Here is a 27,959-nt window from a genome sequence, read left to right on the forward strand (position 1 = left end):
GTTCACTCTGAAGTTTCAAGTTTCAGAGTGAAGGTTCACTCTGAAGTTTCAAAATGAAGTTCCAATTTTGGCACACTTTTCGGTCAAATTTTTTCAGTATAAGCGATTCAATATTTATGTATGCTATTCAAGATCATCTCTACAAAATTTCATCTAATTCGGACATCGTTAAAATATTGAAATTAGATTAAATCAATGAATGAATTAAAATTGTTCAACGTGAACCGTTCGTGTAAATCTCAATTTTGAAAGCTCAAATCAGTGTCAAATTGGATGAAACTTTATAGAGATGATCTTGAATAGCATATCTAAATATTGAATCGCTTATGGTGAAAACATTTGACCGAAAAGTGTGTCAAAATTGGAACTTCACTCTGAAATTTCAGAATGAACCTTCACTCTGGATAGAGACTATATATATATATATATATATATATATATATATATATATATAGATCAAAGTAGAAGGCAGAGCTCGAAGACAAAGGAAGTTGAATGGTACAAGTTGGTAACGGTAAAGATGTTAATGACCTTGCCTTATTATTAATGCCCCTCTTATTATTAATCATGACAATAAGGATAGTCGGCCTCAACTTGTGAGATAAGTCACTATGGCGGTCACCATAGTGGCATAGTGTTTATTTACATGTTGAAAATTGGTGCAGATTTTTTACAATAAATCATATACTAGTGGTGTAAACTTATACACTAGTCTGTTGCGTAAATCTGCATTCTATGCGTATTAATTCGTTAATAATTTAATAGTTTTTAAATACATTTAATTCACACACTCACAATTTTTATTAGCATACTAATAATACTATGCAAGTATGCAGATCTGTAAGGTAAAATTTTCTGCAGATTAATCTATTATTGGAAGATTATGTGCAAAATTGAAACTCAGCGTCTCAGCTAATGTTATTCTTTCTAAAAAAGAAAAAAAAACTCAGCCAATGTTAAATTCCTCAATCACATCCTACCACGTGGCAAAATTGGAGACAGACCAATATACAGCGAGAGACAACAAAACAGTATGAGAAGCGACGCAGGAAATACCTCCTATAAAGATGAGCTTCTCTCTTTCTTAAAGAACCACAACACAACACAACACCGTCCCGCTTTTCTCTGTTTGCTTCCAAGTCCCGCCATGGAAGCCACCTTCCTCAGCTCCCAGTTCTTCCCCTCTAAACTTCCAGGTCAGTCTCATCCTCTAATAAAATCACAGAAATAATTGAATAAAGCAATTCTCAACATCTGGTAAGTCTTAGTTTTACTCCCTCAATTCTATAAAGGCTTTCTCTGTTTTAATATTGCATTGAGTTGAATGCCTTAGCTTCATATGAGATTTTCTTCTTTCCTGATGTAGTTTAATTTTCATTTATTTTGTACAGGTTCTCATACTCAAATTTATTCCCTTCCCCTAGTTAGAACCAAAACCAACTGCGTCTCCTTTAAGACCAATCCTATCCGATTAAGCACCAGAAATCCAATTTCGCTAAACAGGAATTTCGTCTCTAAATTAAGCACTAGAATGTCTGCTACGTTTTCAGACCGATTTCGAGATGAGTACACAGCTGTTGATTCCCTAGACCTTGGAGTTGCACCGGTGGCACCGAATGAGGGGGCGGATGTTGTTAGAGTGGATGAGAGTGAGGGTTATAATGGTGCGGAGGCGAAGCCGATAATGTTTAGGAACAGGTTTCTGGATTTTGTGAGGATAAGTTCAGTGATTAATAATGCTGCTGAGTCGTTTTTTAAGAGTGAGATTAGGAGGAGGTTGTGCGTGACGGCGGCGCTGATTGTGATAAGTCGTGTGGGTTATTTTATTCCTCTGCCTGGGTTTGATAGGAGGTTGATTCCTCAGGATTATCTCAGCTTTGCCTCTGGATCCGTTGGTGAGTACTGAGTAATTGATGATTTGTAGTATAGTTGGACTTTCGTTTCTTATATCATATACATGTCGACTGGTTCTTACTGCTAAGTCTTTCCTATGTTCCTTTCTTGCAGATCAGCTTGGCGATTTTACAGCAGAGCTTAAAATGTCCTTGTTCCAGCTTGGGATCAGCCCTCAAATTATAGCTTCGATTATTATGCAGGTTTGCTGCTTTTCTTCAGCTAGTTAAGTTTAATTTCTGTTAACTAAGTGATTATCTCTTACAGCTTCCCTGTAGATTCCACTTTGTTTATAGTTGTTTACTCTTAAAATGTGTATTATTGTTAGATATCTGGTGATAGATAGATGCTTGTTTCGCATAAAGCTCTGTGATGTCTTCATTTTATGTCTAAATTTCTCTCAAACCAATGAATGATACAAAGGTATCAAATACAATTTAGATATTGAAACTACAAAACTTGATGTGCAGGTACTTTGTTATCTTGTTCCCTCCTTGGTGAAGCTGCGGAAAGAAGGCTTAGATGGTCAAGAGAAGATTAAGAGTTACATGTGTGTCTAGTTTTTAACTCAAGCAGTGAGCCAAGTTCTTTTTTACATACTTTTACAATAAATTACTTTAGATCAGCATTTAAAGCACACATTTGAACCCTGCGAGTGTTTTTTCTTTCTATTCAAGATGGTGGATGTCTCTTGGCTTTGCGATTGTGGAGGCTGTTATAGTTTCTTGTTATTCACTTCCATATTCAATCTACGTAGCTAGCCACAGGTAATATAGTCTGTAGTCTGTACCTCTCATTTAACTGTAGAATTTGTACTTCCAAAAAAAAAAAGGATTTTAGGTCTGAAATATTTAAACAAAAGTGTTTATTTGCAGCTGCCTATGCTATCTTTGCCTTCGTGTACGCAGCATGGATCTTCTTACTTTTTATTATTTTAATTTCATGACCAACACCTATGATCCTCAAATTATAGATTATTTTAAATTCATGACCAACATATCTGATCCTCAACTTATAGATTTTTTGTTCATATGAAGAAGCTGGTAGTTTATATTTATATTTGTTAGATAGCTTCTTGGGTGATGTTATGTATTGAAGATGTTTATACTTCTGGGATATTGCAGGGTCAAGCATGTGATGCTGACAAGTATGTTATTGGTCTGTGGTGCTATGACAATGACGTGGATATGTGATACCATTACAGAATCTGGATTCGGTATGAATCTTGACCTTTTGGTTACTTGGTTGGCAGATAGTCTTGCTTATATTTCACAGAAATTTATATACTTGCCAATTTGCCATCTTGAGGTCTCATTTAGGTTTTCTTCAAAAGCAGTATATTCCTTTTGTGAGTCACCCTGTCAAGTTTTGTTTACCATTCCTGCATATTGTGCTTACACTAGTATTGTATTTAACACAGTTTCTTTATTTTGTTTGAATCATTTTACCAGAAATCTGTTAATACAGTAGTTGAATTGTTACTGAAACTTGACCATCTTTACTTAGCCATTGCCTCAAAATGGCAGCTTTGACTCAAAAAGTTTCAAATCCATGGTCCTTTAGCTAAGGGATGCTTTTTAGTGTAGTTATATGGATACCTATCGATGGTGTATCAAACAGAAGCAGAACTTTCTTAAATTTGAGTCAGAATACTTGCCTGTTACCATGGACCCTTGGTGACTGTCAGCTTTCCAAATTATTTCTTATATATTGTTTCCAGTTAATTTCGTTAAATTTATGATTGTGAAGACTCACATAATGGCATACACGGTTTGTTTACCCTCATCTGATCTCTTCTGTCCACAAATATTTGTTACTGATGAAGAAGGAGGCTTGAGTTGCCATATAATTTTTCGTTTTAGAAGAAATTAGAACGTTTGTTTGTTCTCTAACAGATTGTGCACATTTCAGGACAAGGTTCATCTTTAATAATATGTGTACAAATATTGATTGGCTACACAGAGACATTGTACAATATGCTGACCCAGCTCTCAGGTATATGATTCAGTGAACACCATTGAGTTACCTTGATTGGACTTTTAATTGTTATCTTGTAACTATCTTTTCTCTATCATTAGTATTTTGTCTAATGTCATCTGCCTGATTCCATGATTTTTATTTACTTTTGTAGGAAGTTCTGTTAGTTGGTGGCCATACTTAGTTGGAGTATTGGGTGTTTTCACTATAGTCACTATGTGGGCAGTTGTGGTAACTGAAGGCTGTAGGAAGATAAAGCTTCAGTACTATGGTTTTAAGCTTGCTTCTGCTGCAAGGTAATACAATTTTCATTAATTTAATATGTGATTATCAGTTCTAGTGATGAAAGCTAAGGCATACATAGGGTATATCTAGCATGGAGCTTCTTATCCTCCCAATTAAAGTTTTCGGTCTAATTGGCTTTGATGATGGTAGTGTATATACTAGTATTCAATCTTGAAGCCAAAGTTGATGATCACATGTAGCATAGTAGTAGCATTTTGCATCATACATCAAAGCTTCTATAAGTTTCTTTTGGTTATCTTACTCACTGACACTACCTTTTGGTTGTTCTTATTTTGAACAGGGATGACTCACCTGTTACTGAAGTGGAGCCATATATACCTTTTACTATTAATCCAGCAGGAATGCAGCCTGTTCTCACTACTACTTATCTCTTGGCATTTCCCAGCATTCTTGCAAGGTTGTTACTTATTATTTAGCATCATCTTTGTATGTTTAAGATTAGAAACCATTGTCTGTGTTTTTAATTGGGCTACTGTTGTTAGTTGGTTCAGTTTATTATGCTTTGTTGAAGTCAACGAGTTTCTCCTTTCTTATATTCAGCTGACTGTAATGTGCTCCTTAAAATTGTAAAGTTGTACCCAATATTTTATTTCTTCTCATTATAGTTTATTCTGTTGGCAGTCTTCTTGGTTCGTCTTTCTGGGAGCATGTTAAGGAGATATTGAACCCTGATACTTCTATTGGTGCAGCGCCTTGGGTCTACTACACAATTTATGCATTTTTCGTCTTCTTATTCAATATATTTGACATTGTAAGTTTCTTCCTTACTTCATTATATAGCTATTTTACAATCACATCTGTTTCCCCTACGCAAGCTCCCAGGCTACTTGATCGATTGAGAATCTTTTTCGATATCTTTAAATGATATTGGTAGGAATTTGTTTATCTGTCATGATGTTTGTCTCCTGCTGTGTTCATCAGTTTATGCTTACGTGTAACTATACTTCATCTTTTCTTTTATTCTAAAGGTGTCTAATATGAGTGTTAATTGTCTCTCGTGGTTGAGAACTTTTTTGAAATGAAATCTGAAGTGTCTCAGAGTTAGATATAGAGGTATATAGTATGTTTCTTAATTTGCTGCTTGCTAGTTATTTTAATCAATTACACCTTGTCCAGGCCAACTTGCCGAAGGAAATTGCTGATTACTTAAATAAGATGGGTGCCAGGATACCAAATATAAAACCTGGGAAGGCTACGATTGAATACCTGACAAAGATTCAGGCATCAACACGTTTTTGGGGTATAATTCTCTCTTGTTCTCTTTCAATATTACCTAAATTCTTTTCAACCACCAACTGAATTTTTTTTTTGCCTTGTTCTGTCCTGTAGGTGGTGTATTGTTAAGCATCCTAGCAACAACATCAAGTATACTTGATCATTATTTACGTAACATTAATGCTGGATTTTCAATCGGGCTGACATCAGTATTAATAATAGTAAGTGCAGTTTTAATATTGAGTTCTGAATTATGCTCACCTGGTCACATTTTCTAGAATGTCCACTGCTATAGAAATCGTTGTTTGGTTGTGTCTTATTTTGGTTGATAGTTTACTGATTGTTGTGAAATTAGTTTGCCTGTTGATAGCATCAATACTTGAGAGGAAGTTGAATCTTTACAGTGATTACCTATTTACTTACTATACATGTGCTATACCTAGCTCTGGTAATGTAATTGATTTACTATGATCAAGTACTGTTTGTTCAAGTAATGTTGTTTCTTTCCAATTCTCTTGTTCCTCATCTATTTTTGTTGAATCCTACATATATGACTTGAATGTTTTGACAGTCTTGGCAAATATCTTGTTTGAATTTCACTTACCTTGTATATGACCAACTTTAAAAGAAATGTTTAAAGGATCGACTGGATCTAAGTTTATGGCTTCACTTTTTGTTCGACTCCTGCAAGCACTTCTGACCTTTAATTGTGCAGGTGGGTTCGATCATTGAACTTAGAAGATCATATCAAGCATATAATGTAATGCCTAGTTTAAGTAAAGCTTTAAGTCGGTATGGTGTGTAGCTTCCAGGAAATCTTCTGCCTTCTAGTCCAAAGGTGACGCTGCATTTTCCCAGTTATCAAAATCTGATCAAAGTATATCCGCAAGTGTGGTCATTCTGGCTCTAACAAAGCGTTTTCTGTCTTTCTTTTATTTGGCAGTGCTGGAATTTGTAGACCGATGAAACACCTACAGCGGTTAAGGGAACCTTACATTTACGATCAGTTTTAAGGGGTCTCAGCTGGTGGTTTTGAGCAGAATACTCATCGTCAGCATGGTTTCTGCATCTCATGGGAAAGATTTCGTTCCCATTAGTCCATCAGATCAACCCTAATTTTGTCACGTCTACAAATAGGAATTCCAGATAGATGTTAAACCTAGTTGCACTTCAAAAGTATAGCTCGCTATTCTTGTAACTTGTAACATTAAGGTCTTTGACAGTGCATCTTCTTTTGCATTCACAAGCATCACGAACAAAGTTTCGTCTATCGAATTACTTCATTCTCTACGAAACATGCTTCTCCCTACAAAATTAGATTACATGATCAAATAAGTAACCGGATAGTTCTGGAGCGCTCCTCATTTTAACACGAGTGCGCATTTTCACTTAGTAAATCCTGCGACATTAATTTTACCGCAGTGATAAAAAGGCCGGGGCCAGTTGGGCCTTAGTTTTATCCGTTTGGAAATTTGAATTCATAGAGTTGGAAGAAGATAGGACTCATCGGAGATGGAGTTCACTGCCGGCTCACTGGACGTCTCCGTCATCTTCCACACCGTCAACGAAATCTCAGGTTTCCTTCTCTTCATGCACCAGCAAATCCCGGCGTAAGTTTCCCCCCAATTCCCTCAACTCCTTCCCACATTTTTCAATCGAAACCGTCCAATCTGAACAATTTGATACCTCAGATTACTGCAGGACATCACCGCGGAATTCGACTCGCGCTCCGAAAAGTACAAGGACTTGGTAAGCACTTCTGAGCTGAGCAGCAGAAGCCGGAAGTGATTGTTCGAATCGTTTTTTTTTTTTGCCCTAATTTTGATTTAGTGAGTTTCAGGAATCGGCTCTGAGAGACGACCAGGTGAAGCCGGCGCTGCGGAGGAAGCACGCCGGCGAAATGAGGGAAGCCAAGCGAGGGATCCGAAGGTTCCAGAAGCTGATGGACGGCGTCTCGCATTTCCAAACGGCGCTCAAGATGGTCATCACCGAAGCAGCTCCTCGGTTCGGGAAAGTGCTTCTGATTCTCGGCGGCAATCCAATGCGGCCTCAACACGTGTACGAATTGAGCTTTTCCGGAAGAAGTGCTGGTTCTGGCGGGGAAGAAGTAGAAGTCGATTTTGCGAAAAGCAGAGCGGCGGAAGTGCTTTGTAGAAAAGCGATTCGGGGGTTGGTGTCGATGAATGTTGGGGCTGTTTCGTATCCGGGGCCATTGAAGCTGTTCTTGTTGGTTCAGGCTCCCTCTTGTTTAAATCAGCCTCTGCATTTTCTTCCTAAGCGAGATTTCAAGTACAGCAACAAGGTGAATGCAGCTGCATTCGTTTTAATCTGAGTCTTCTTTCGCGATTAACTTACAACTTGTTGATGCAAATTTTGTTGCAGATTGTGCCTATGAGGATACGTTTTAAGTGCAAAAACCAGAACCAGAACATTGATCAGTCTTCGCAAACCGGCAGCTCTGATGCTTTAGTTGAGTCTGATTCAGATGGAGGTGATTATATATGGTAAGTCGAATTGGGAAAGAAGGCCCTGCACATCTTCTCTTCTGAATTTTGTTAAATTTCGTTTGCTATTTGTTCTGCATTTCCATTTGAATGTGTTATGGTGCTTGGATTGTTTAGGGAATATCTGGTTTGATGATGCAGGTTTCAGTGTCGACATGTAATCAAGGGCCTGGCGTTTAACACAGAACCTGAAGGAGGAATAGCTCAGGATTTTTCATGAATGGTGCTGTTGGAAGCTCTTAACGTGTAACATTTTGCCAGTATGCACAGAAACTTTATTCTATAGTTCATGTCATAACAAAGTTGTTTATTGAAATATTATAGCCTTGCTTTATATTTGGCTATTTAGTTCGTTACTCATTCAATCATAATATGTTTTCACTTGATCCGATTTACTTACAAATAACTCTCTCTACCATCCTAATTACATCCAACTATCCATACACAATGACTCTCGATACAACTTATACGCAACTATGAAATTTCGAAAACATTCTCCTCAACGTTGTTACCTACAGTACCCTCTAATCATATGTTATTGAGGGGCCGATTAGAAAGTTTAAAACTTATAATAATAAAAAATTGTTAAAATGTAACTGATTTACATTGTGTTGTAATTTTGCGTCTAAAGTTAAACAATCCGTGACAAAAAAAAACAGGCTTTAACTTCTATAAATAAGAAAGTGTACACTGCAGAAGTAGCGGCGTTCCAAGCGCGAAACCTCCCAAAACCGCCACATCGCTTCTCCGATCACCGGAGGCACCCAGCGAAAATGAAGTTCCAAATGGACGACATCACGATCTACTTCCCCTACGACCACATCTACCCTGAGCAATACGAGTACATGCTCGAACTCAAACGCGCCCTCGACGCCCGCGGCCACTGCCTCCTCGAAATGCCCACCGGCACCGGCAAAACCATCGCCCTCCTCTCCCTCATCACCTCCTACACCCTCTCCAAGCCCCTCAACCCCGTCAAGCTCATCTACTGCACCCGCACCGTCCACGAGATGGAGAAGACTCTCGCCGAGCTCAAGCTCCTCCACCGCTACCAGGTCCAGCATCTCGGCAAACACGCCGAGATCCTCGCCATCGGACTCTCCAGCCGGAAAAATCTCTGCGTCAATCCTACCGTCCTCGCCGCCGAGAATCGCGACTCCGTGGATGCTGCTTGCCGGAAATTGACCGCCAGCTGGGTCCGCGCCGCCGCGGTTGCCAACCCTGATGTGCCGCAGTGTGAGTTTTTCGAGCAGTTTGATAGGGCCGGCGAGGGGACCGTGCTGCCTCCCGGAGTTTACACATTGCAGGTAATGATAATATCTGAATTTGTTGTTGATATATAAGTGAGTGTTTTCGGATGCGGATTTATTAACTGATGAGGAGATTTAATGAAGGACTTGAGGGCGTTTGGGAAGGCCAAAGGCTGGTGCCCTTATTTTCTGGCGAGGAGAATGGTGGAGGCGGCCAATGTGGTGGTGTATAGCTATCAGTATTTGCTTGATCCTAAAGTGGCGGGGATTATATCCAAGGAGCTGCAGAAGGAGTCCGTTGTGGTGTTTGATGAGGCTCACAATATCGACAATGTGTGTATCGAGGCGCTTAGTGTTAGTGTGAGAAGGCAGACGCTTGAGGGGGCCAGGAGGAATCTCAACAAGATGCAGCAGGAAATTGAAAGGTAGGAGCTGTTTTTGATATGCTTTTGTTCGTGTAATTTGCCGGTTTATGTTTAAATGCTGTATGGTATGTCTAGAGTTTTACAATGGTTGGTTTTGTTGAATTTGAGCTGAATTGATGGCTCTCAGTGTTACTCAATGAGACATTTGTATGTATGTTAACTTATCTTCCTATTAAATCACAATGTGTTCAGAATTGTGGCTGCATTATTTTTTAGTTAGGTTTTTATATTTCTTTGAATCTTGCACTTATCTTAATTACAGATTTTAGATGGGCTAAAGGTAACTGTCTGATTCACTGTGTTTATATCCGACTAGAGACGAGCAATGGATAGTTCTGTTGAATTTGAGCTACATTCAGGCTGTCAGTCTTTACTCATTAAGATACTTGTCCTTCTATATATATCACTATCACAATGTGTTTTCATTATTTGGTGATAGATTTGTTTTCAATTTGCTTTGATTCCTCCCCTCGTGTCATACAGATTTTCATCTATTTGCTTGACATGGTAGGTAGGTTCAAGGCCACAGACGCAGGAAGATTGCGACAAGAATACAACCGGCTTGTTGAGGGTTTGGCACAAGGAGGAAATCTGCCCAGTATGTTGAATGCTCGCCCCTCATCTTTTTATATTATTGAGAACTTAAATTATTGACATTGTCCTAAGTTCTTATAACTTGTCCACTTCTCTTTATATGCAGTGACGGATACTTGGCTTCAGAACCCTGCTCTACCTGACGATATTCTAAAGGAGGCTGTGCCCGGAAATATTCGCAAAGCAGACCATTTTCTGCATGTCTTAAAAAGATTGGTCCAGTACCTTGAAACGTGTCTTGAGACCGAGAATGTCAAAAAGGAGCTTCCTGTTGGCTTTGTTAACGCTATCAACAGCCAGGCTGGAATTGACCAAAAAACTCTCAAATTCTGCTATGACCGTCTACACTCACTCATGATGACATTAGAAATTACTGACACAGATGAATTCTTACACATCCAAACTATATGCGATTTTGCAACACTTGTGGGAACATATGCTCGTGGTTTCTCCATCATAACTGAGCCATTTGACGAGAGAATGCCACACATTCCTGATCCTGTTTTGCAGGTTGGTGTAGCTGATTTCTCTCATTTCCTCATATTACCTATAAACATATACTGTATGTGAAATAATTTAATTTTTGAAGATCTATGTTTTCTCTAGCTGGTGGAAACCCAAGTTGAAAATGATTTTATTTGGTTACAACATATCAAATTGTTATATAGTTGAACAATTTTTTTCAGAATTTCTGTCAGCAATTCGGTGGTTATGGCCTTTTTTGTCTTTCAATTGCATAGAATGCTTGCTTCAATTGGTTTCAGTCTTACGTTACTATATCTCCTTATATTTTTTAGGTGGTGATGGAGAAAAGCTATTCTGTTATTATTTTACATTTCTATCTTATATTACTTTGCTAATGATAGACTAAAGCTTTTCTGTTCTGATCAAGGCTTCTGTATCTGTCTTTCCAGCTCAGTTGTCATGATGCTTCTCTTGCCATAAAGCCTGTATTTGATCGATTTCAGTCCGTTGTGATTACATCTGGAACCTTGAGCCCAATTGATCTCTACCCCCGTCTACTCAATTTTAACCCTGTTGTGAGTCGAAGCTTTACAATGTCACTGACCAGAGAATGCATATGCCCAATGGTTCTCACCCGTGGAAGGTAAGACATTTGTCATCTCCCTGGAAATTCTATTATATTATATCTGTTATGGGATTACTTATAGGCTATATAGTACTGTAATCTTATCTTTAACATTTACTTAGTTTAAAAGACAACAATTCCATTTAACTTGTGAAACATTACTCTATTTCAATTTTCTTGGTTTACTCTAATTCTATATAGCACTGTAATCTTATCTTTAACATTCTTACGTGGTTTAAAAGACATCAATTAGCTTGTGAAACTTTACTCTAATTCAATATTCTTGGTATACTATTTCAGTGATCAGCTTCCTGTTAGTACAAAATTTGATATGAGAAGTGATCTTGGAGTGGTAAGGAATTATGGGAGGCTGCTGCTGGAGATGGTCTCCGTAGTTCCAGATGGAGTCGTATGTTTTTTCGTCAGCTACTCATATATGGATGGTATAGTGAACAGCTGGAATGAAAGCGGAATATTAAAAGTAATTTCACTATTTGTGTCTCTTCCTGTTCCACCTCTTCATGGACCCTTTACTTTTTCCTACTTGTTTGTGTTTTCTATAGAGATAAACTTTCACATGTACATGGTGCTTTATTGTCACAGGAAATAATGCAGCATAAGCTTGTATTCATTGAGACTCAGGACGTGGTAGAGACGACTTTGGCTTTGGATAACTACCGCAAAGCTTGCGACTGTGGGAGAGGTGCTGTCTTCTTTTCTGTGGCCAGGTATTTAACCAGTCCTCAAGGTATTTAAAGTTTCTGAATATTATCGCATGATGAGTTAAACAATTTATAGTAGGTGAGACTAAATCTAAAAACAATAATCCATTATATTTTACCATGTGTAACCTGGAGTCTTTAACATGAATATTGAATTGATGATCAACTTGATGGGACTATAATATAATTATCTTTTCAGGGGGAAGGTAGCTGAAGGAATAGACTTTGATCGTCATTATGGACGATTGGTCATCATGTACGGTGTTCCTTTTCAGTACACGTTGAGCAAGTGAGTTAATTTATATTCTCTGTTTCCTTTTTCAGTTAAAACTTAAAAGTGCCTTTGTTGTTGGTTATCAAGATGTTGAGTTATGTTGTCTATGGCCTGACATGGGATTACATTGTTCTTTAGGATTTTGCTTGCACGGCTTGAGTACTTGAGGGAGACCTTTCAGATAAAGGAAGGAGATTTCTTGACATTTGACGCTTTGGTATATTTGCATTATCTTATCATCCAAGCAATAGTTTTTATATTTATTATGTATTTATTTTATCTTTATATTTTCTATGATATGCTTTGATTGTCTTTACTGGTGCAGAGACAAGCTGCCCAATGTGTTGGCAGGGTCATCCGGTCAAAAGCAGACTATGGAATGATGATTTTCGCAGATAAGAGGTTTGCATACTTCAATTATGCTCTTCTTTGTTTGTTCATCTAATTTTTCAAATTTTTGGGTTTCCATGCTGAAATTTTTGTTGTTAGACTTTAAAAATTAATAATTGGATGTTGAACTTCGAATTCAGGTATAGCCGTCATGACAAGCGATCTAAGTTGCCAGGATGGATTCTCTCCCATCTGAGGGATGCACACCTCAACTTAAGCACTGATATGGCTCTCCATATAGCACGAGAGGTTTGTCTTCTTTGATGATCTCATCTGTTTGTACCGTGTAACTATCTCTCTGAATTACACTAAGCAGATCAATCAAACTCCTCTGGTTTCTGTTAAAATTAGATTTTGCTTTCTGTTTCTTTTCGAATTATTAGCAACAGATATTTTCTTGTGTATTATTTGTGTTGAGTCATGTATCATCTGTTTTACTGGTCTTAGTAGTGGCCTAGTAAACTATGTTGGTTTTTTATCGGAGAGCTATTATTGGGGAATTTTGGCTAAATACTTCAGTTATGTACAAATTTTTTGTATGCCAATTTTGTTTTATCTTGGATGCAGTTCCTCAGAAAAATGGCGCAGCCATATGACAAGACCGGGGGTGGCAGTGGCAGGAAGACACTTCTATCCCAGGAGGACTTGGAGAAGGATGGGCCAAGGAATTTCTCATGAAATGTTGTTTTAATTGTACGAATTCCTTGGTGTATATATTATTGCTTCTTCTGATCAATCAAACTTCTAAACTGAAGTTCTTACATAGTTGTACTAACCAGTTTTGACCAACAGTTTAGAGTCAGTTTATTGAAGTTCTATCTAATGATCTGCATTTTGTTTCCCACGCTGATTGGTTCCCCATGAAATCTGAGGGTCTGTATTTACATTTAGCTGTGATTACAGACTCCACATTACCAAATGACGGAATTCACCATTACATAATTTACATTCATTTACTTCAAGGAAGTTGCAATCTGAGGAAAGAAGTTTGAGGTTTCATAATAAACTTGGGTAAAACATAGTGGTTATCATTTACTTCTCAAATAGATACAAGAATTGTTACTAGGCTAAACATGAAACGGGGGTATATCGATTTGCAGATCTTGAATTCTTGATTAATACTGCTAAAAAATTTCACCACCAGTACAGTTTGTTAGATTACATGGGGAATCAATAATACAGAGCAATTCGAGAAAAAAAGGTATTGTTCTGATAATGTACACTGAGTTAGCTACTCCACTGGCATCACTGTGGAGTCAGGTAGCGAAAATGGGATTCCCCTAGAGTCCAAACTCTAACATGATAGTGTTAAGAGTCAGATTGGGGTATGACTTGTTTTACCGCCCTCTTCACTTCTGTAATGGTTGTTTTCTTGCCCACCTGAGAATCACAATTCAAATGTTACTCCACCAAACAATATGACGGCTATGGATAATGGTTGAGACTGTAAAATTAAGTAAATTGTAATACCTTGGCCCTTAGTTCAGCTACGAATGTGCCACTATTTAAAGAGGATTGCACAACCGTGGTCTCAATTCGGAGATTTCGTAGTGTTTGCATGACATCAAGTAACAACCCTTGTCGATACGGGCATTGGAGCTCCAACAATCCGTCGCTCTCTATTATCGACACCTCAAGAGACGTCCCTGTCAACATGGGCGTTGGTGGAGCCGGTTCGGGTGCTGGTGGTGGCGGTGGCGGTGTAGATTCCTCTATCACTTTAGGCTTAGCGACTGCCACGCCACCACTGCCCTCCACAATTCTCAACTTCCTCTTATCCGACCCGGACGGGCCCACACGGGAGCGCTCCGTCACCGTGAGCCCGCTTCGCAACTCTTTCATGCTATTAGACCGTGGTATCTCACCCAACGATCTCGTTCGTTGATCGTCCTCCAAATACACATTACGTGCCTCAAGATCTTGGATCTTCTTACGTAGTTGCTTCACATACTCGATCGTGTCACCTAAAATCGATGCCTTGTCCATTTTTGTCACAAAAGGCACCAAGGACCTCAGTATAATAAACCTCTCATTAAGCTTCTCCCTTCGACGCCTTTCCGCCAACACATGGTTAGCACTCAGCTCATCTTGTGACGTCCCCTTCCTCAATCGGGTCGAACCTTCACCGTCGTGAGACGATTTTGGCGAATTCTCGTCCCGATATTTCGTGTGTAGGAAGGGCACACTAAACAAAATGTACTTTAGTAGCCATTGGGACGTCCCCTCGACCGGAGCCAAAAGATGATGGTTGGCTCGGCCCGTCCACTTGGCGAAAGCTGATTGGTTCGAGTAGGTGACGTAGTCATTCGACGACGAATCAGTCCACCGTGTAGCTTGTGTTTGAAGGATGGTGGAGACCGTTTCCGAGTAGTGTGTGTCGTCGTGGTTCAATTCTTCCAATGCCATCGATCCTACAATTAAAAAATATGATTAGGTTAGAACGGTATCAAACCAATGTTTAGGGTCAATCAATCACTAATTTCAAACGGGGTTTCACAAGTGCCACTAAACATTTTTGAACGGGGTTTCATCTTTGTCGTACTAAGACCAAAAGTTCAATCCCGAGAAGCAAGAGGGCTATAAGAAAATGGTTTGCTTTGAATTTCGTGTCCACGGAGAACAGTGGCGCGTGCCCGACGGGGAACGTTTTGACATTTCTACACCACCGTTTGAGGGTGGGCCCCCCACGTGCGAAATATAGTAAGAGACCTAACAGCTAGACTGGGATAGATGAAAGAGAAACGAAAAGAACGGGACTTGTTGTACCAGAATAATACGTTTCAATGATAACTGTCAGTCAATGAGTTAACTAGGTGAGTTGTGTTGGTATACCTGAGGGTGGTAATTGGACGGCGCCCAATAACGGTTGTACGCGTGGCCAACGCCGGACGGACTCTGCCCGGTAGGAGTCAGCTTGGCGCTGCTGATCGGCGGCGTTGGCAGACTGGCTGACGGCCAGCATGTGGAAGTCGGAGTCCAAGTTGTTGGAGGCGTCGTCGGGGGAGCCGAGGCGGATGTCTTCGGACATTTCGAGCTGCATGAGCTCGCTAGGCTCGGCTGCAGGGACGTTGGGTCCGGCAGCGGGGAGAGGACGACCGTTACGACCGGTTTCGGCTTCGGAGTCGGACTCTCCTTCGTCGTCCTGGTCGTCTTCTTCCTCGTCCTCGTCCTCGTTCTCGTCGTCTACTGGGGCGGCTGCGTGGAGGGGAGGGGGGTTGTTTGCGGCAGCGTTGTTGCGGAAGGCGGTGAGGTGTGGAGAGTGGAAGCGGGGGTGGTGGTCAGAGGAGGTGGCGGGGTTGGACGTAGAGTGCTCCGAGAGGGCCGGCTTCGGCGGCGGAAGGTGGTTGTGGTCGGCGAAGAAGGTTTTGACGTGTTGCACGAAGGCTTGGTCTTCTGGAACCTTATCAGTTGTCCCTAGCTCAACGACGCCGTCAAGGAGAGGAATGCACACTACAGTTTGAACACGAGCACTCTGAAGAAAGGAATCGCATGCAAAAGTCAGATAAAAAATACCTTAATTTATTAAGAAAAGAAGAACAAAATAGAATTCGAGGGTTGAATTGAATCGATCACAACCTATAATTAGGGTTTCAACCTGTATTTGAGGGTTGCGAAAACTTCACTTTAAATATCTTAGATTATTCTTTTTTGTTTCATAATATGGATCTTGTAATACATATTTTTTGTTTCAATAAGATGATCGAGTATTAATCACCTTGGCTAAAATAGCTCTGGAGAAGGTTTTGCTATCTACTTCATTTGCACCGGTGAGCCATACATGTTGCCTCCTTGTGTATGCTTTTCCCGGCAACCTACACGTACAAGTATCACCAATTAATTCACACCAATTTTATCAATCAATTTCCTCATACATAATGGTGTTGCATTGAAACTAAATTTTATGCAGACAACAAGTTTCATGTCTCACGAATTGAAAACTAAATACCAAATGTTAGGTTACCGCTAGTATGTATAATGGAAATAATGCACAAGATGACAAGCCTATTCGATCTAATACTGCTCTTCCTCACCCTTAATATTCGAGCAGCGTATTTATGCATTCCAACGGCAAAGAGATAAAAACTTCCTATATCAGCTAGGCAACTCAGTCTGGCTAAATAGGAAACATAAATATCCAACCCCTCTCGGTATATAACTTCATGGATATTATATATATGAGAAAATTCTAACATGTAACTACTTCAATTACTCATCGATCTTTTTCTAATGTTAGCTTTCTGCAAAGATAAACACAATTTCTTTGTCTGTTATCCCAAACAAGTAGCTAGCTTTGATAGTGAATGACTCGATGATTTAATTCCAATGAGCAAGCAAAAGCAAAGTCCTTTTGACAGAAGCCATACGAATATATTCTCCCAAACCCTAAAGTTGTGAAGAAGCAACAAATATGTAGCAAACAAAACCTGTGCCTCCGTTAACTTTCTCCACCATGAAATCCCAGAAACTAAGTCATGAACACTAGCAAACAAAATAGTATCTGGATACTTGGGGTTTATATCTTCACATGTGCGATGATGCTTCTTACACGTGTGAATCTTTCACATTATAAATTCATATAGGAAATTGAAAAAGGGTTCATCTCTGTACATAGATGTATGGCGTACAACAGAGTTTTGTAGGTAAAAGAAGAGGAGCACGTGAGCTGCACGATGGGTGTGTGTGAGGTTTTGGCATCAATTTGTTGTATGCCGCGCACACGACAGATTTTTCTATTGAAAACACAATTCAGTTCTAGAGCCCTCAGCGCATACGGTTTTTTTTTTTTTTAACAAATCTCAGCATGACATTGAATTTCATAAATTACCTTCTCGATCATATCTCGCACACATTTAAAGTTCTGACTTGTAAGACATAAAATATAAGGGACCCCGTTGATCCTTCTTTATATAGGAATAGGGTGTGTACCCATTTAGGCATTTACTATATATATAGATCTAGCAAGAAATTTAAGTGTGTTCTAGCTCTCATAAATAACTTATGGATGTTTCAAACAGAAAGCTCGAAATGTTAGATGGGATAGCTTAACTGTATTGGTGTGTGTAAACTAGTACTAGAGCAAGTATTAAATCTATCAACTCGTACACATTGGTCAATATCTTCTTAAATTATACATGTGCATTGACACGCGAACCCCTTTCGAATTAGCAAGATAATTGGAGTTGTTGGTGTATGGTTCTTGTTACTTAACAAATTTAATCAAGCGTTGATTATTTGGAGAATATGGAAACAAACTTTAGTACCTTAAAGCTTTCTGTTACCAACATTGATGGTGTTGTTGTATTTGGAAATGCTCAGCTAATTTTATGATGGTTTTTATTCCTTACAGTGTTATTCGTTCGCCTTGCCTATTTTTAGTTGCGCATTTGCACAGAACTTAAGCACACAAAAAAAGAATAATGTGCCAATGAAATTAAGAACGAAAAAACTAGAAGAGAAACGAATCTAGAGTTTGACAAAAGCTCAAGTACTACTTACCCAACTCCCGGCGGAAATGAGAAAGATACACACATCAAGTAGAACCATTCTGACTCGGTTAAGTCCTCCGGGGACAAGGCAGCACAAGGGCGACGAGCTGGCTGATTTGTTTCTCCGGCGGACAATGTATCGTAGAGCTCTCTAAGCTGTTGGCTTCTTTGAAGAGACGCCTCCTCAGAGCTCACTTCCATAGGTTGAACTGTCTTCCTCGTTTTGATTGCCCCATTGTAATACCCATCTGCCCATATTAACATCCTAAATTCATCACCACAACATCATCACCAACAAAATTAGCAGATGACTAAACGATATGATCGAGCTAGTGAACTATATGAACGATTTTGATTCATTAGTTCAAGACCATCACTTAATATACAGTAATATATGCGCGTGTTCATACCCTTGTTGGGGATAGATTTGCCAAAAGAGACTGTAAGTCCATTGAACAGATTGCACTGCAGACTGTAACATACCACGGAGCCTGCTACTACTCGGTGGCGGTGCAGCCATTTTCGGAAGTAGCACCGAGCCCGATCTCTTGCTCCGGTTCGCCACCTGACTGTCTCTATATCCTCCTTAGTTTGATGACACAAAAGCCAGACCGATTAGCCCTTAATTACCTAACCCTCCTTAAGCCGGAAAGGAGATCGAGAAAAGGGAGAACCGACTCGATCTTGGGGGAGAGGAAGGGCTGGGAAGGTAGCTAGGAGCAGAAAGAACAGCTATCTAGAAATCAAACACTTGGAAGATGATCATGGTGGTGTTGGCCGGTAGTATCCGATTTCCGACGCGTTGTATCAAGAAAGGGAGGCGAGGCCTTTAAGGAGGGAAGAGAAGGTGCAGATTAAAGCAGGACCTGCAGGTGAAATAGAGAGAAAAAGGTGGATGATGACTTTGAGGAAGATACGTAGATGGGTTCTCGAGCTCCAACAATTGCTTTAGTCTGCACCTTTGTATATATTGATAGAGATAGAAAAATCTGAAGGGTCGTTGAGCTCACTCAGAAAGTCAGGATATTTACGATGGCAGAGAGAGAGAAGGGTTTGGGGAGATTTGTGGGGGGTTTTGACTGGTCGGTCTACCAGACAGTTTAGCTCATATTCTGGGTCTGAATCGAAACTCAGTTCTGTATATATAGTTGCGCGCGTGTGGTTTAGTGTACTTTTTACTTGTATGATTGGAAACACTTGGAGATGTGAAAATGATGAAGAAGAGAGAAGAGGGGATTAGGTGGGTAAAGACTAAAGAGAGGCCCAAGAAGACTGGACGTTGGAATTGCAGAGGGGGACTGGTACAGATTATAACAGAGATCCAAGGAAGTAGTTTGAGTTTTGATTGGGTGGAAGCTACCAATCTTTCTTTCCGCATCCACTTGTCAAATGGAAAATGTTAGTATAAGGTCAGCACCACTGAATTTAGGCCTCTTTGTTTTCTTGTTTATACTTCTAATTAAAAACCCCCAACTAATTAATCTGATGAGATGAAGACCAGGGTTTTGGCCAAGAAGAGGGTATAAAAAAATATTTAGCAGTTGTTCGTATTAGTTTAGTTATTCTTTCTGATCAGTATCATAAGTAAATGTAGAGTCTTTGTGTTTTTTAATAGATTTATACAAAGTTTCAATTGTGTATATTGTCGGCTTAATTTTGGGTCAAATGTTGTTCATTTATAAAAAGAAATGGAGAGTTCGTATTAGTTTAGTTATTCTTTCTGATCAGTATCATAAGTAAATGTAGAGTCTTTGTGTTTTTTAATAGATTTATACAAAGTTTCAATTGTGTATATTGTCGGCTTAATTTTGGGTCAAATGTTGTTCATTTATAAAAAGAAATGGAGAGCTAGTTCTTTTAATATTGTTTTTCAGACATATTTGTTGGCAAACTTGTAGTGAGGATCTATAATTTGCTCGCACTACGATAATATCTTTTATAGGATCAACAACAATATCCTCCGGGGCGATCATATTATTTGAGAGCGCTGCTTCCCATTGGCCCCTCAAAACCCTAGCTAGTCTAGGTTAGATTCAGGCAACTAGTGATGTTCTTGATTGTCCTCCTTTCTCATCTTGCTTCTCCATAGCAACCCTAGACTAGTCACTCAAACTTTCACACAGTTGCTAGCCATTGCTAGTCAGGATGTGTTCGACATATCCAACATTCATGACGATGATGATGATCCCAAGGCTTTGGCCAAGCCTTTCTCCTTGCACGTCCTCTGGTCAAGATGAAATTCTCAACAATGAATCTACGCTCTCACTTCAAGTGTTTTCTGGAAACATGATAGTTCGTTTCAAGTGCAAATGAGGAATTCCATGCGGTTCCTCTTTGCCTTCATCCATGACAAAGACGCGAAGCGTGGCCCAGGCTCCCCTCCTGGCCAAAAGAACAAGAAACCACCTTAGCCAAAGAAGGTTTCGGGAGAGCTAGTCCTAGCATACCTCTATAATGGAAAACCTCCCAACCCTAGCTCCAAGGGGAAGGGAAAAGAGCATGCTTAAGTTTATTTTAGTTATGTCTCGATGTCTTTGGTTGAGATTGAGACTTTATTTTTCATTTGAAACTCTTGTTTGGTTTTGTTTTTCAATTTTTGGTTTCGTTGTATTGCTAAATTCATGTTTGTCATGATGTGGGTTTTTTCTTTCCTTGCATGGTGCAGAAGTATATTTAATAGTTAGGTATATCATATGTATCACTATGGTACGTATACCATGAAGCCTTGTCTACCTATCGGGTGGTAGTGGGTGGATATATAATGGCATGTTTATGTTTGCTCTCTATGAATGAAATCTCTCTTCAAAAAAAAAAAATCCTACGGGGGCAAATCCTCTAGGTTAGCAGGGGATACTCAAGCATTCTGGCCAATCAGGAAAAAAAATACTAGTAAGAATATTGTTTTTTTTTAGTTCAAGTATCCCCTACACCCAATCTTCTCACTCACACCCAACCATTTTGCATTCACTATAATAGCGAAAGAAGATTGTTTTCTTTCTTTCTCTTCATCTTCTCCCCAATTAACAAACAAAAAAATTAAATCCCTAATTCCTAAATTAGATTGATTGATTGCATTTGGGACCTTGGGACTAAGTTCCACACTCCACGTTCTTAATTCCTATATTTTTTTAATGATTTGAGGTTATTAGACTAAAATCATATAATATCCGAACTTCAGCCAAAACAGAAGCGTCTGACAAAAAATTACTTCTTGACAATTGTATGGTCATTCATAGTGAAAAAGAGTATGTTGAATCTACATGAAATTAATAGGTCATAAAAGAGTTTGAAGAAATATCGACTCGTATAGTTAAATTTAGTAAGTTTAACATTTTTTATTATATGCATTTGAGGGGGTAGACTCATTACGTTCCCTTTGACTAGGTGTATCCATTTTTGTGTCAATTAATAAAATTTTATCGCACCGTCGAGATTTTCACTATTTTCTTCTTTGGTTTAGAATTTCAAGTATTTCCAAGTTAACAATTCAGGATCCGCCACTGATATCCTCAAAAATTCTTTAAATCTATAGACTAATTTGAGCCTAGTGATTTTACCAGAACGTCTTCCTCAACTATTTAACCCGTAACCACCAAGAATGTTCAATTCGTCCATATACTAATGCACCTATATCATAACTCTTAAGGCAATAGTAGAATTGATGAAACTCAAAATCAGGTCGACTTCTCATTGGGTCAAACTTTTTGGTGTTGGTCAGTTAGAGCAGCTAAGAAAGGTTATACGTACTTTATTAATTGTGAGATTATAATCTTAGATACAAAAAATGTTGACATGCCACAAGATTGCAATCATGACATTGCCATATTAGTATCAAACCACATCTAACCTTTATCATGTTCTAGATAAATTTTCTCTATTCATAATATCATCATTTGTAGAACGGTTGAGAAAATATACATCCCACATTGGGAATTAATTAAGACATAACCTATGGGTTTATAAGGGTTTGTGTCATTCTATCCATTGCCAATTGGTTTTAGATGTGAACCTCATATAACTTTATCATGGTATCAGAACGGATTACTTATGTCCACGTGTGAAGTCCAAATTACCACACATACTCAATATCACCCAAAATGTTGTCCACATGTATGGCTTGAAAATTCGGCACATGTGCGAAGACGTGTTGAAAATATACATCACACGTTGAGAATTGAGACCTAGCGTGTGAATATATAAGGGTTTGTGCCACTCCATTCATTGTCAATTGGTTTTAGATGTGAACCTCATATCACTTTATTATGATATTAGAGCGGGTTACTCACGTCCACGTGTGAAGCCCCAATGACTACACGGACTCAACGTCACCCAAAATATTGTCCACGTGTATGGCTTGAAAATTCGCTACACGTGCGGAGACGTGTTGAGAATATACATCGACCTACCTTGTAAATTTATAAGGATTTGAGTCATTCCATCTATTGCCAATTGGTTTTTGGATATGAACCTCATATCACTTTATAATGATATCAGAGCAAGTTACTCACATTCACGTGTGAAATCCAAATGGCCGCACGGACTCAACATCACTTAAAATGTTGTTTACGTGTATGGTTTGAAAATTTGCCACACGTGCGGAGACGGATTGAGAATATACATCCTAAACTGGGAATTGTGATCTAGCATGTGGGTTTATAAGGATTTGGACCATTTCATCAATTGATTTTGGATGTGAACTCCGTATCACTTTATCAAAAACTTCATATTGAGTTATTGACCAAGTTATGTCCATTACTAATTTGGTGTAACATAAATAGGTCGTTCACCACTTGATTAAACAGATCTGGCATCTTTTTGTGTAGAACCATACAATTTGGGGATCATATTGGTTAAGCAACAGTTTGGCTAGAACCATACAATTATATTATGACATCATAAAATCAAGAGAAGAAGCACATGGTTGAAAGAAAGAATAACTATTTGAGCATGTGCTTATTATGGATTCCAGAAATTCCTTCGAATACTCTACTTAACAGTCAAAAGAAACGAAAAAAACTAAACGAAGTTGTTAGATATATATACCTAGCTCACAACTGATTAAGCCATTTGGTACGTGGTTGTAAAGAAAGCCAACCAACTTGAATGAATGAATGCATTTGACTCCGTTATAGTCGTCCATTACTGCGCGCCCTATATGGGAGTAGTTAGTCTTATAGATACGAGACAGATCGATATACACAGATGCAGTTGAGGGAAAAAGGAAGAAGACAAAGAACTGAGCAGAAATATCGAAAAAAGAAGAAGAAGAGAGCGATAGCTATTAGGCCAGTGTCATCAACGGTCATGCTTCTGTGTGTCAGTGATCTATACGTAGAACGGCAGAAGACTAGAAGCAGAAAGCAACATTGTCCCTTTTCTTTATTTCTCATCTGTTTGTGAAAGTTAAGTATATGGCTCCTAGACTCATGGAGCCATGGAGGCTATGTATGTGGCAAATTAATTATATAGTGCAATTATGGCCCAATTCTCATGTGTTTATGAAACGCTAACTAATTGTCTTCTTTACCTAATCCAACTAGTTAGAAATGCCCATCCGCATCTAAAGCTATTCGGCCCAGAGTCCCTCTCTCTCTCTCTCTCTCTCTCTCTCTCTCTCTCTCTCTCTCTCTCTCTCTCTACGTACTGGTCGAGTGGTCGATCACCTTCGCATAATTAGATTTCCTACACTAATTTCAGTCCAATGATTTCCAAAAGCCGCAAGTACGTACATCTAGCTAGCTCCAGTGTTCACATACAAAAGTATACAACGTACGTCTCGTTGTGTATAAACAACTAAAACAAGTGTACAACTACCCGTTGATTCTGAAATAAATAACAAGACGGCCGCCCACGCTATCAGAAGGGCTCGATCAAGTCTCAAATTAATTTATATGTACGTTTCAAGTTGCTGTTCGGCCATGCATGTTCGATCTACAGTATCTAGGTTTCAGGTGATCCATCAAGAAGAGGGCTCAAGCAAACCACCCACGTGTTGTAAGTACGTAATGGCTTCTACCTTCCACTGTACCACCTCTTAGGACACATAATATCGTCCTTCTGAACTCACATCCACTCGATCGTAATCTCGTTATCTATAATAGATGGATTGACGTACAGATCCTCGTTTAATTTAATTAATCATTTAATATGAATTCTTGAAACCCTACGTACGTACCTTTGATTTTGATTAAGATTATTGATTGATCTATCCAGCGTCAACTAAGTCCTAATGGTTGTCTCCCTTCATTTGGTGTCATCAAGATTAATTTCTAATTTTCGATGTTTAGATCGAGTAGGCTAGGAGATGTGGGTGGCATTGGCAAAATCAGGATTTAAACACCCACATATCTAAAGCACGTACTACGAGCTAGCCACAAGGAGCTGACATATATATATGCACTTCTAAACCAGAGTAGCTTCATCAAAACGACAAAATCCATAACTAAACAGCCATAGGTGAATATGGCAGCAGCAATTAGACCAAACAAACTCCATATTGTTCACTAAGAACTTCATGATGAACACGTTGAAGCCCAATAACCGTAGACCACGTACATGCACTAGCAACATGTATATATACCAGCGACAGGGTCGAAACGCGGGTAGGTAATTAACTAGGTATATTAAGGGTTGATCAACCCTGTGTTGTGGTGAGTTGATGCTCCTCCATTCATGATTTATGTGCTCGGAATATCCCGAGTCTTTCCAGCGCTAGAATTGCTTGATTCTGATATGGTTCTTCTACGTACGTGTATATTCATAGTCCCCATCTTCTATCATTTTCTCTCTTCAATATACGTACGTGCGTAGAGTTTAAACATTACTAAAAGTCTCTACTAGAAACTATCATGGATGAAGGAAAAACAAATTAGTAAACTAGCTAGTAATTACTAATTAGAATAGGATTCGAATTGACAAGAAATTCGGTAAGTATCATATATAAACATCATTAAGGTGGGCAGAAGCTAGAAGACAAAGAAGACACTCCATTTTCCGGGGATGAAGCACCAAAAATGCAGGGTGTAGTAATTAGTGGACTCTCCACTTATGATTAAGTTGTCCGATCTCTAATTGGAGCTCGTCCACTTATAGGCATCAGGAGATTATTGCGACCACTCTATCGACAAGTCCATGGCTCCCGTATATTTGCAATTACACTGAACATGATTGGCAAAGTAATTCTTATAGTTTTCAGGGTGAAAATGTAGGTCTTGAGGGTTGTCAATTCTGATACGACTTTGAAATGATTTTGAACTCGAATTAAAAATAAAACAAGTCAGTGGCGTTCAACCCGCCCGCGCCAAATTACAATTCTTGAATGGTTATAATGAGTGGATCACCACTACTACACATATAGTCTTCAGTAACATTTTAGACATAGCATTAAAAAAAAAACTTTATTGAAATTTAATGGTGTTTTTTTTAAACGCCATCAAATTTTCGTGTCCATATTTCAAAGATATACTTGTGGCATTTTCAAACGTTGTCTAACTTCCAGAATTTTAATAGCGTTTATAAAACGCTATGATAAAGCTATTTGACATTGTAATTTTTGAAGTTCATGGCGTTTGTGAACGTCGTAAATATTACGACGTGAATGTTTTGTTTTAACTTACACACTATTCTATCAAATGAGACGATGAGTTTCATAAAAAAAACGACTCTCACTTTCTCTCTCTATCAAACCGAGACCTCAAACACCCAAATCCGTCAAAATCCCAAACTCAAATATACAAAGCTTCTCTGCTTCTGTAAGAAGCCGAGGTTCTCATTCATCAACGATTCTCGAATTTGGTTTAGGGTTCACAATTTGGAGATTTTTGGGGTTCGTGATTTGGATTATGAATGTTCTTTTTCGTAAATCATTGCTAGATGCTAAGGTTTTTGTTCTTTGTTTGTTTTCAGGTAGGGTTTACAATTTTGGGGTTTTTGTGGTAAGAGTCAGGATATTTCTAATTCGATGCTAGCTGAATATCGACCTTTGTTTTGGGATTTAGGTTTACGATTTGGGATTTTTACTAATTGGGTTATAGATATGGTGTTGAAAGTTGGGTTCAGTCATCATAAAGCAGAGGGACAAGATGCAGGATGAGCGGAAGTATGAGTCTTTGCAATTATCACTTTAATGAACTTTTATTAGCTGTTTTTTATATGGCTTTACTAATTGTTCTTTTGGTGGCAGAGGGGAGTGTTTTATCGAGAGACGGGGTTGATCCTGAATCACCTATCAGTGGATGTGTCTTAATAACATTGATAAAGAGCATAACGATTGAGATTTATTGAAGGTATATGTTCCAACCTCCATAATTACGTCCTTGATGATACTTGTGCATATATCTTATTCTATCTTATGCTAATTGAAATCTTGACCATTATTTTATTTCCCTTTTTTACAGATATGGAAGAAGCAGGTGTTATTGTGCAGCTTCTCAATTACAGTTCGATAATTCTTTGATCACAATGTCTCATTTCATATATCCTTTTCTTTTATATATTTCAAATTTTGATGTATATATTACATAAACATGTTAGTTGGCCGAAACTCTTTTCTGTGATTCCTATTGCATGAGATGATATCTTAACTATTCAAGATAGTGTACCTATATATGCATGCTTGGAGTTCATTGCTTCACATGTATCTTGTTCAACTTAGTTGATAGGGCCTACTTGCCTCCCTCCATTTACTTCCTGGTTCTTTACCGTAAGACAGTTATGCTATCTTTTAAATCCTGTTCTTTTTATGAGTTATGTGTTATGTCCTATAAAGTTCTGAATAGTTAGCATTATTCTATAATATCACGAGAGTCTAATTATGCTCTGCTATAGAAACATTAACTTATCTAGTTTCTGATATTTCTCTGTTTTCTATATAGGTGCTGCTAATTTCCAACGAGCTTCAGAGGCAGCTGCTGCTCATCGATCTCCACCACTTTTCCGTGATCTGGTTTATTGTCTAAAGCAACATGTGCTGATCTTTTTTCTCTCTTTTATTTTATTTCTCTCAACTTACATATACATGAATCTGTAAGCAGTAATAGACATTACACTAAAAGTGTTGTACACTGAGTATTTCTTCTTTGATTAAAGTTGATAAAAAGTAGTCTTGTTCATAAGATGTGTACTGCTGCATTGATTTTCTAATTACATACAGAAAATCAATATATAATTTTTTTTAAACTGGAAAAAATTCCATGGCGTTTGTCAAACGTCATCAAATTTCTTTTAATGACGTTTGGAAAAACGCCGTTAAATTTATGGCGTTTTGTAAAAGAATCTATGGAATTTTAATGACATTTTTCAAACGCCATGGAATATGTTTTAATGGCGTTTATCAAACACCATGGATTTGTCTAGGAAAGGACTGCACCGGTTTCAACGATGTTTAAGAATGGCGTCGAAAAATGCCGTGAAAGACATTTGATAGCGTTTCAAAAATGCCATTGATGTACTTTTGTGTAGTAGTGCACCGACCTGTAAATTATCCATTTAACATTTATTTGCACTTGTGGATTGTTGAGTTTTGACTTGGTTTTCTTGTTGGTTAAATAAAGTCCTAGTCTGTTGGGATTAGTCCTAGTCAGTAGGGTTTAGTTAAGTTGAATTATTCCTGGTTTGTTAGAACTCGTAGCTGAAAACGAGTGCTTCTGTTTAGGATTTCTGTTACATCGAGAAGGCTATATATATGCCTATCTCAAAGTTGAATAATGCAGTGTGTTTGAATTCCAATTGTGAGTTAAACTTGTTGCAATCAAGTTTCGTTTCCAACAATCTGGTATCAGAGCTCTGCAAAGGGCCTGGTTGTGTGTAAAGAGAGAAACACTAAGGGAGAGATT

General features: G+C 38.6%; 4 protein-coding genes and 1 long non-coding RNA gene across 7 annotated transcripts; 4 read left to right on the forward strand and 1 right to left on the reverse strand.

The window, feature by feature from the left end:
• Positions 1-1,112: 1,112 nt before the first annotated feature.
• On the forward strand, positions 1,113-6,665 carry LOC126782305 (preprotein translocase subunit SCY2, chloroplastic). The gene is made up of 14 exons (XM_050507523.1): positions 1,113-1,196; positions 1,392-1,895; positions 2,008-2,096; positions 2,364-2,443; positions 2,571-2,660; positions 3,018-3,109; positions 3,805-3,888; positions 4,025-4,166; positions 4,457-4,573; positions 4,798-4,927; positions 5,293-5,416; positions 5,506-5,612; positions 6,107-6,229; positions 6,335-6,665. The coding sequence occupies exons 1-13, from the start codon at positions 1,148-1,150 to the stop codon at positions 6,194-6,196; spliced, it is 1,698 nt and encodes a 565-aa protein (XP_050363480.1). The 5' UTR covers positions 1,113-1,147; the 3' UTR covers positions 6,197-6,229; positions 6,335-6,665.
• Positions 6,666-6,756: 91 nt separating this feature from the next.
• Positions 6,757-8,285, forward strand: LOC126782306 (uncharacterized). The gene is made up of 5 exons (XM_050507524.1): positions 6,757-7,001; positions 7,083-7,140; positions 7,232-7,693; positions 7,774-7,895; positions 8,037-8,285. Exons 1-5 carry the CDS (start codon positions 6,904-6,906, stop codon positions 8,113-8,115), a joined length of 819 nt encoding a protein of 272 aa, XP_050363481.1. The 5' UTR covers positions 6,757-6,903; the 3' UTR covers positions 8,116-8,285.
• A 318-nt stretch (positions 8,286-8,603) lies between these two features.
• On the forward strand, positions 8,604-13,503 carry LOC126782766 (general transcription and DNA repair factor IIH helicase subunit XPD). Its single transcript, XM_050508071.1, has 12 exons — positions 8,604-9,202; positions 9,290-9,570; positions 10,086-10,168; positions 10,271-10,674; positions 11,079-11,272; positions 11,555-11,735; positions 11,858-11,982; positions 12,176-12,265; positions 12,389-12,467; positions 12,576-12,652; positions 12,781-12,889; positions 13,208-13,503. The coding sequence occupies exons 1-12, from the start codon at positions 8,669-8,671 to the stop codon at positions 13,316-13,318; spliced, it is 2,268 nt and encodes a 755-aa protein (XP_050364028.1). The 5' UTR covers positions 8,604-8,668; the 3' UTR covers positions 13,319-13,503.
• Positions 13,504-13,731: 228 nt separating this feature from the next.
• LOC126782956 (transcription factor BHLH42) lies at positions 13,732-19,086 on the reverse strand. Of its 2 annotated transcripts, none has more exons than XM_050508313.1 (6): positions 18,537-19,086; positions 18,137-18,374; positions 16,356-16,452; positions 15,473-16,112; positions 14,111-15,051; positions 13,732-14,020 (listed from the first exon to the last, which is right to left on the reverse strand). In XM_050508313.1, exons 2-6 carry the CDS (start codon positions 18,325-18,327, stop codon positions 13,949-13,951), a joined length of 1,941 nt encoding a protein of 646 aa, XP_050364270.1. In that variant the 5' UTR covers positions 18,328-18,374; positions 18,537-19,086; the 3' UTR covers positions 13,732-13,948. The 2 variants fall into 2 exon arrangements, with proteins under 2 accessions (XP_050364270.1, XP_050364271.1); XM_050508314.1 differs by having other exon boundaries at positions 18,137-18,391; positions 18,537-19,085.
• Positions 19,087-25,826: 6,740 nt separating this feature from the next.
• Positions 25,827-27,147, forward strand: LOC126784731 (uncharacterized). 2 transcript variants are annotated; one of them, XR_007670978.1, is made up of 5 exons: positions 25,827-25,951; positions 26,124-26,224; positions 26,309-26,411; positions 26,523-26,827; positions 27,000-27,147. It is a non-coding gene; the product is annotated as an uncharacterized LOC126784731 (long non-coding RNA). The 2 variants fall into 2 exon arrangements; XR_007670977.1 differs by having other exon boundaries at positions 25,866-26,224.
• The last annotated feature ends 812 nt before the right edge of the window (positions 27,148-27,959 follow it).

This window comes from Argentina anserina, chromosome 2, assembly GCF_933775445.1.
Source record: "Argentina anserina chromosome 2, drPotAnse1.1, whole genome shotgun sequence".
In the NCBI taxonomy this organism is placed as follows: Eukaryota; Viridiplantae; Streptophyta; class Magnoliopsida; order Rosales; family Rosaceae; genus Argentina; species Argentina anserina.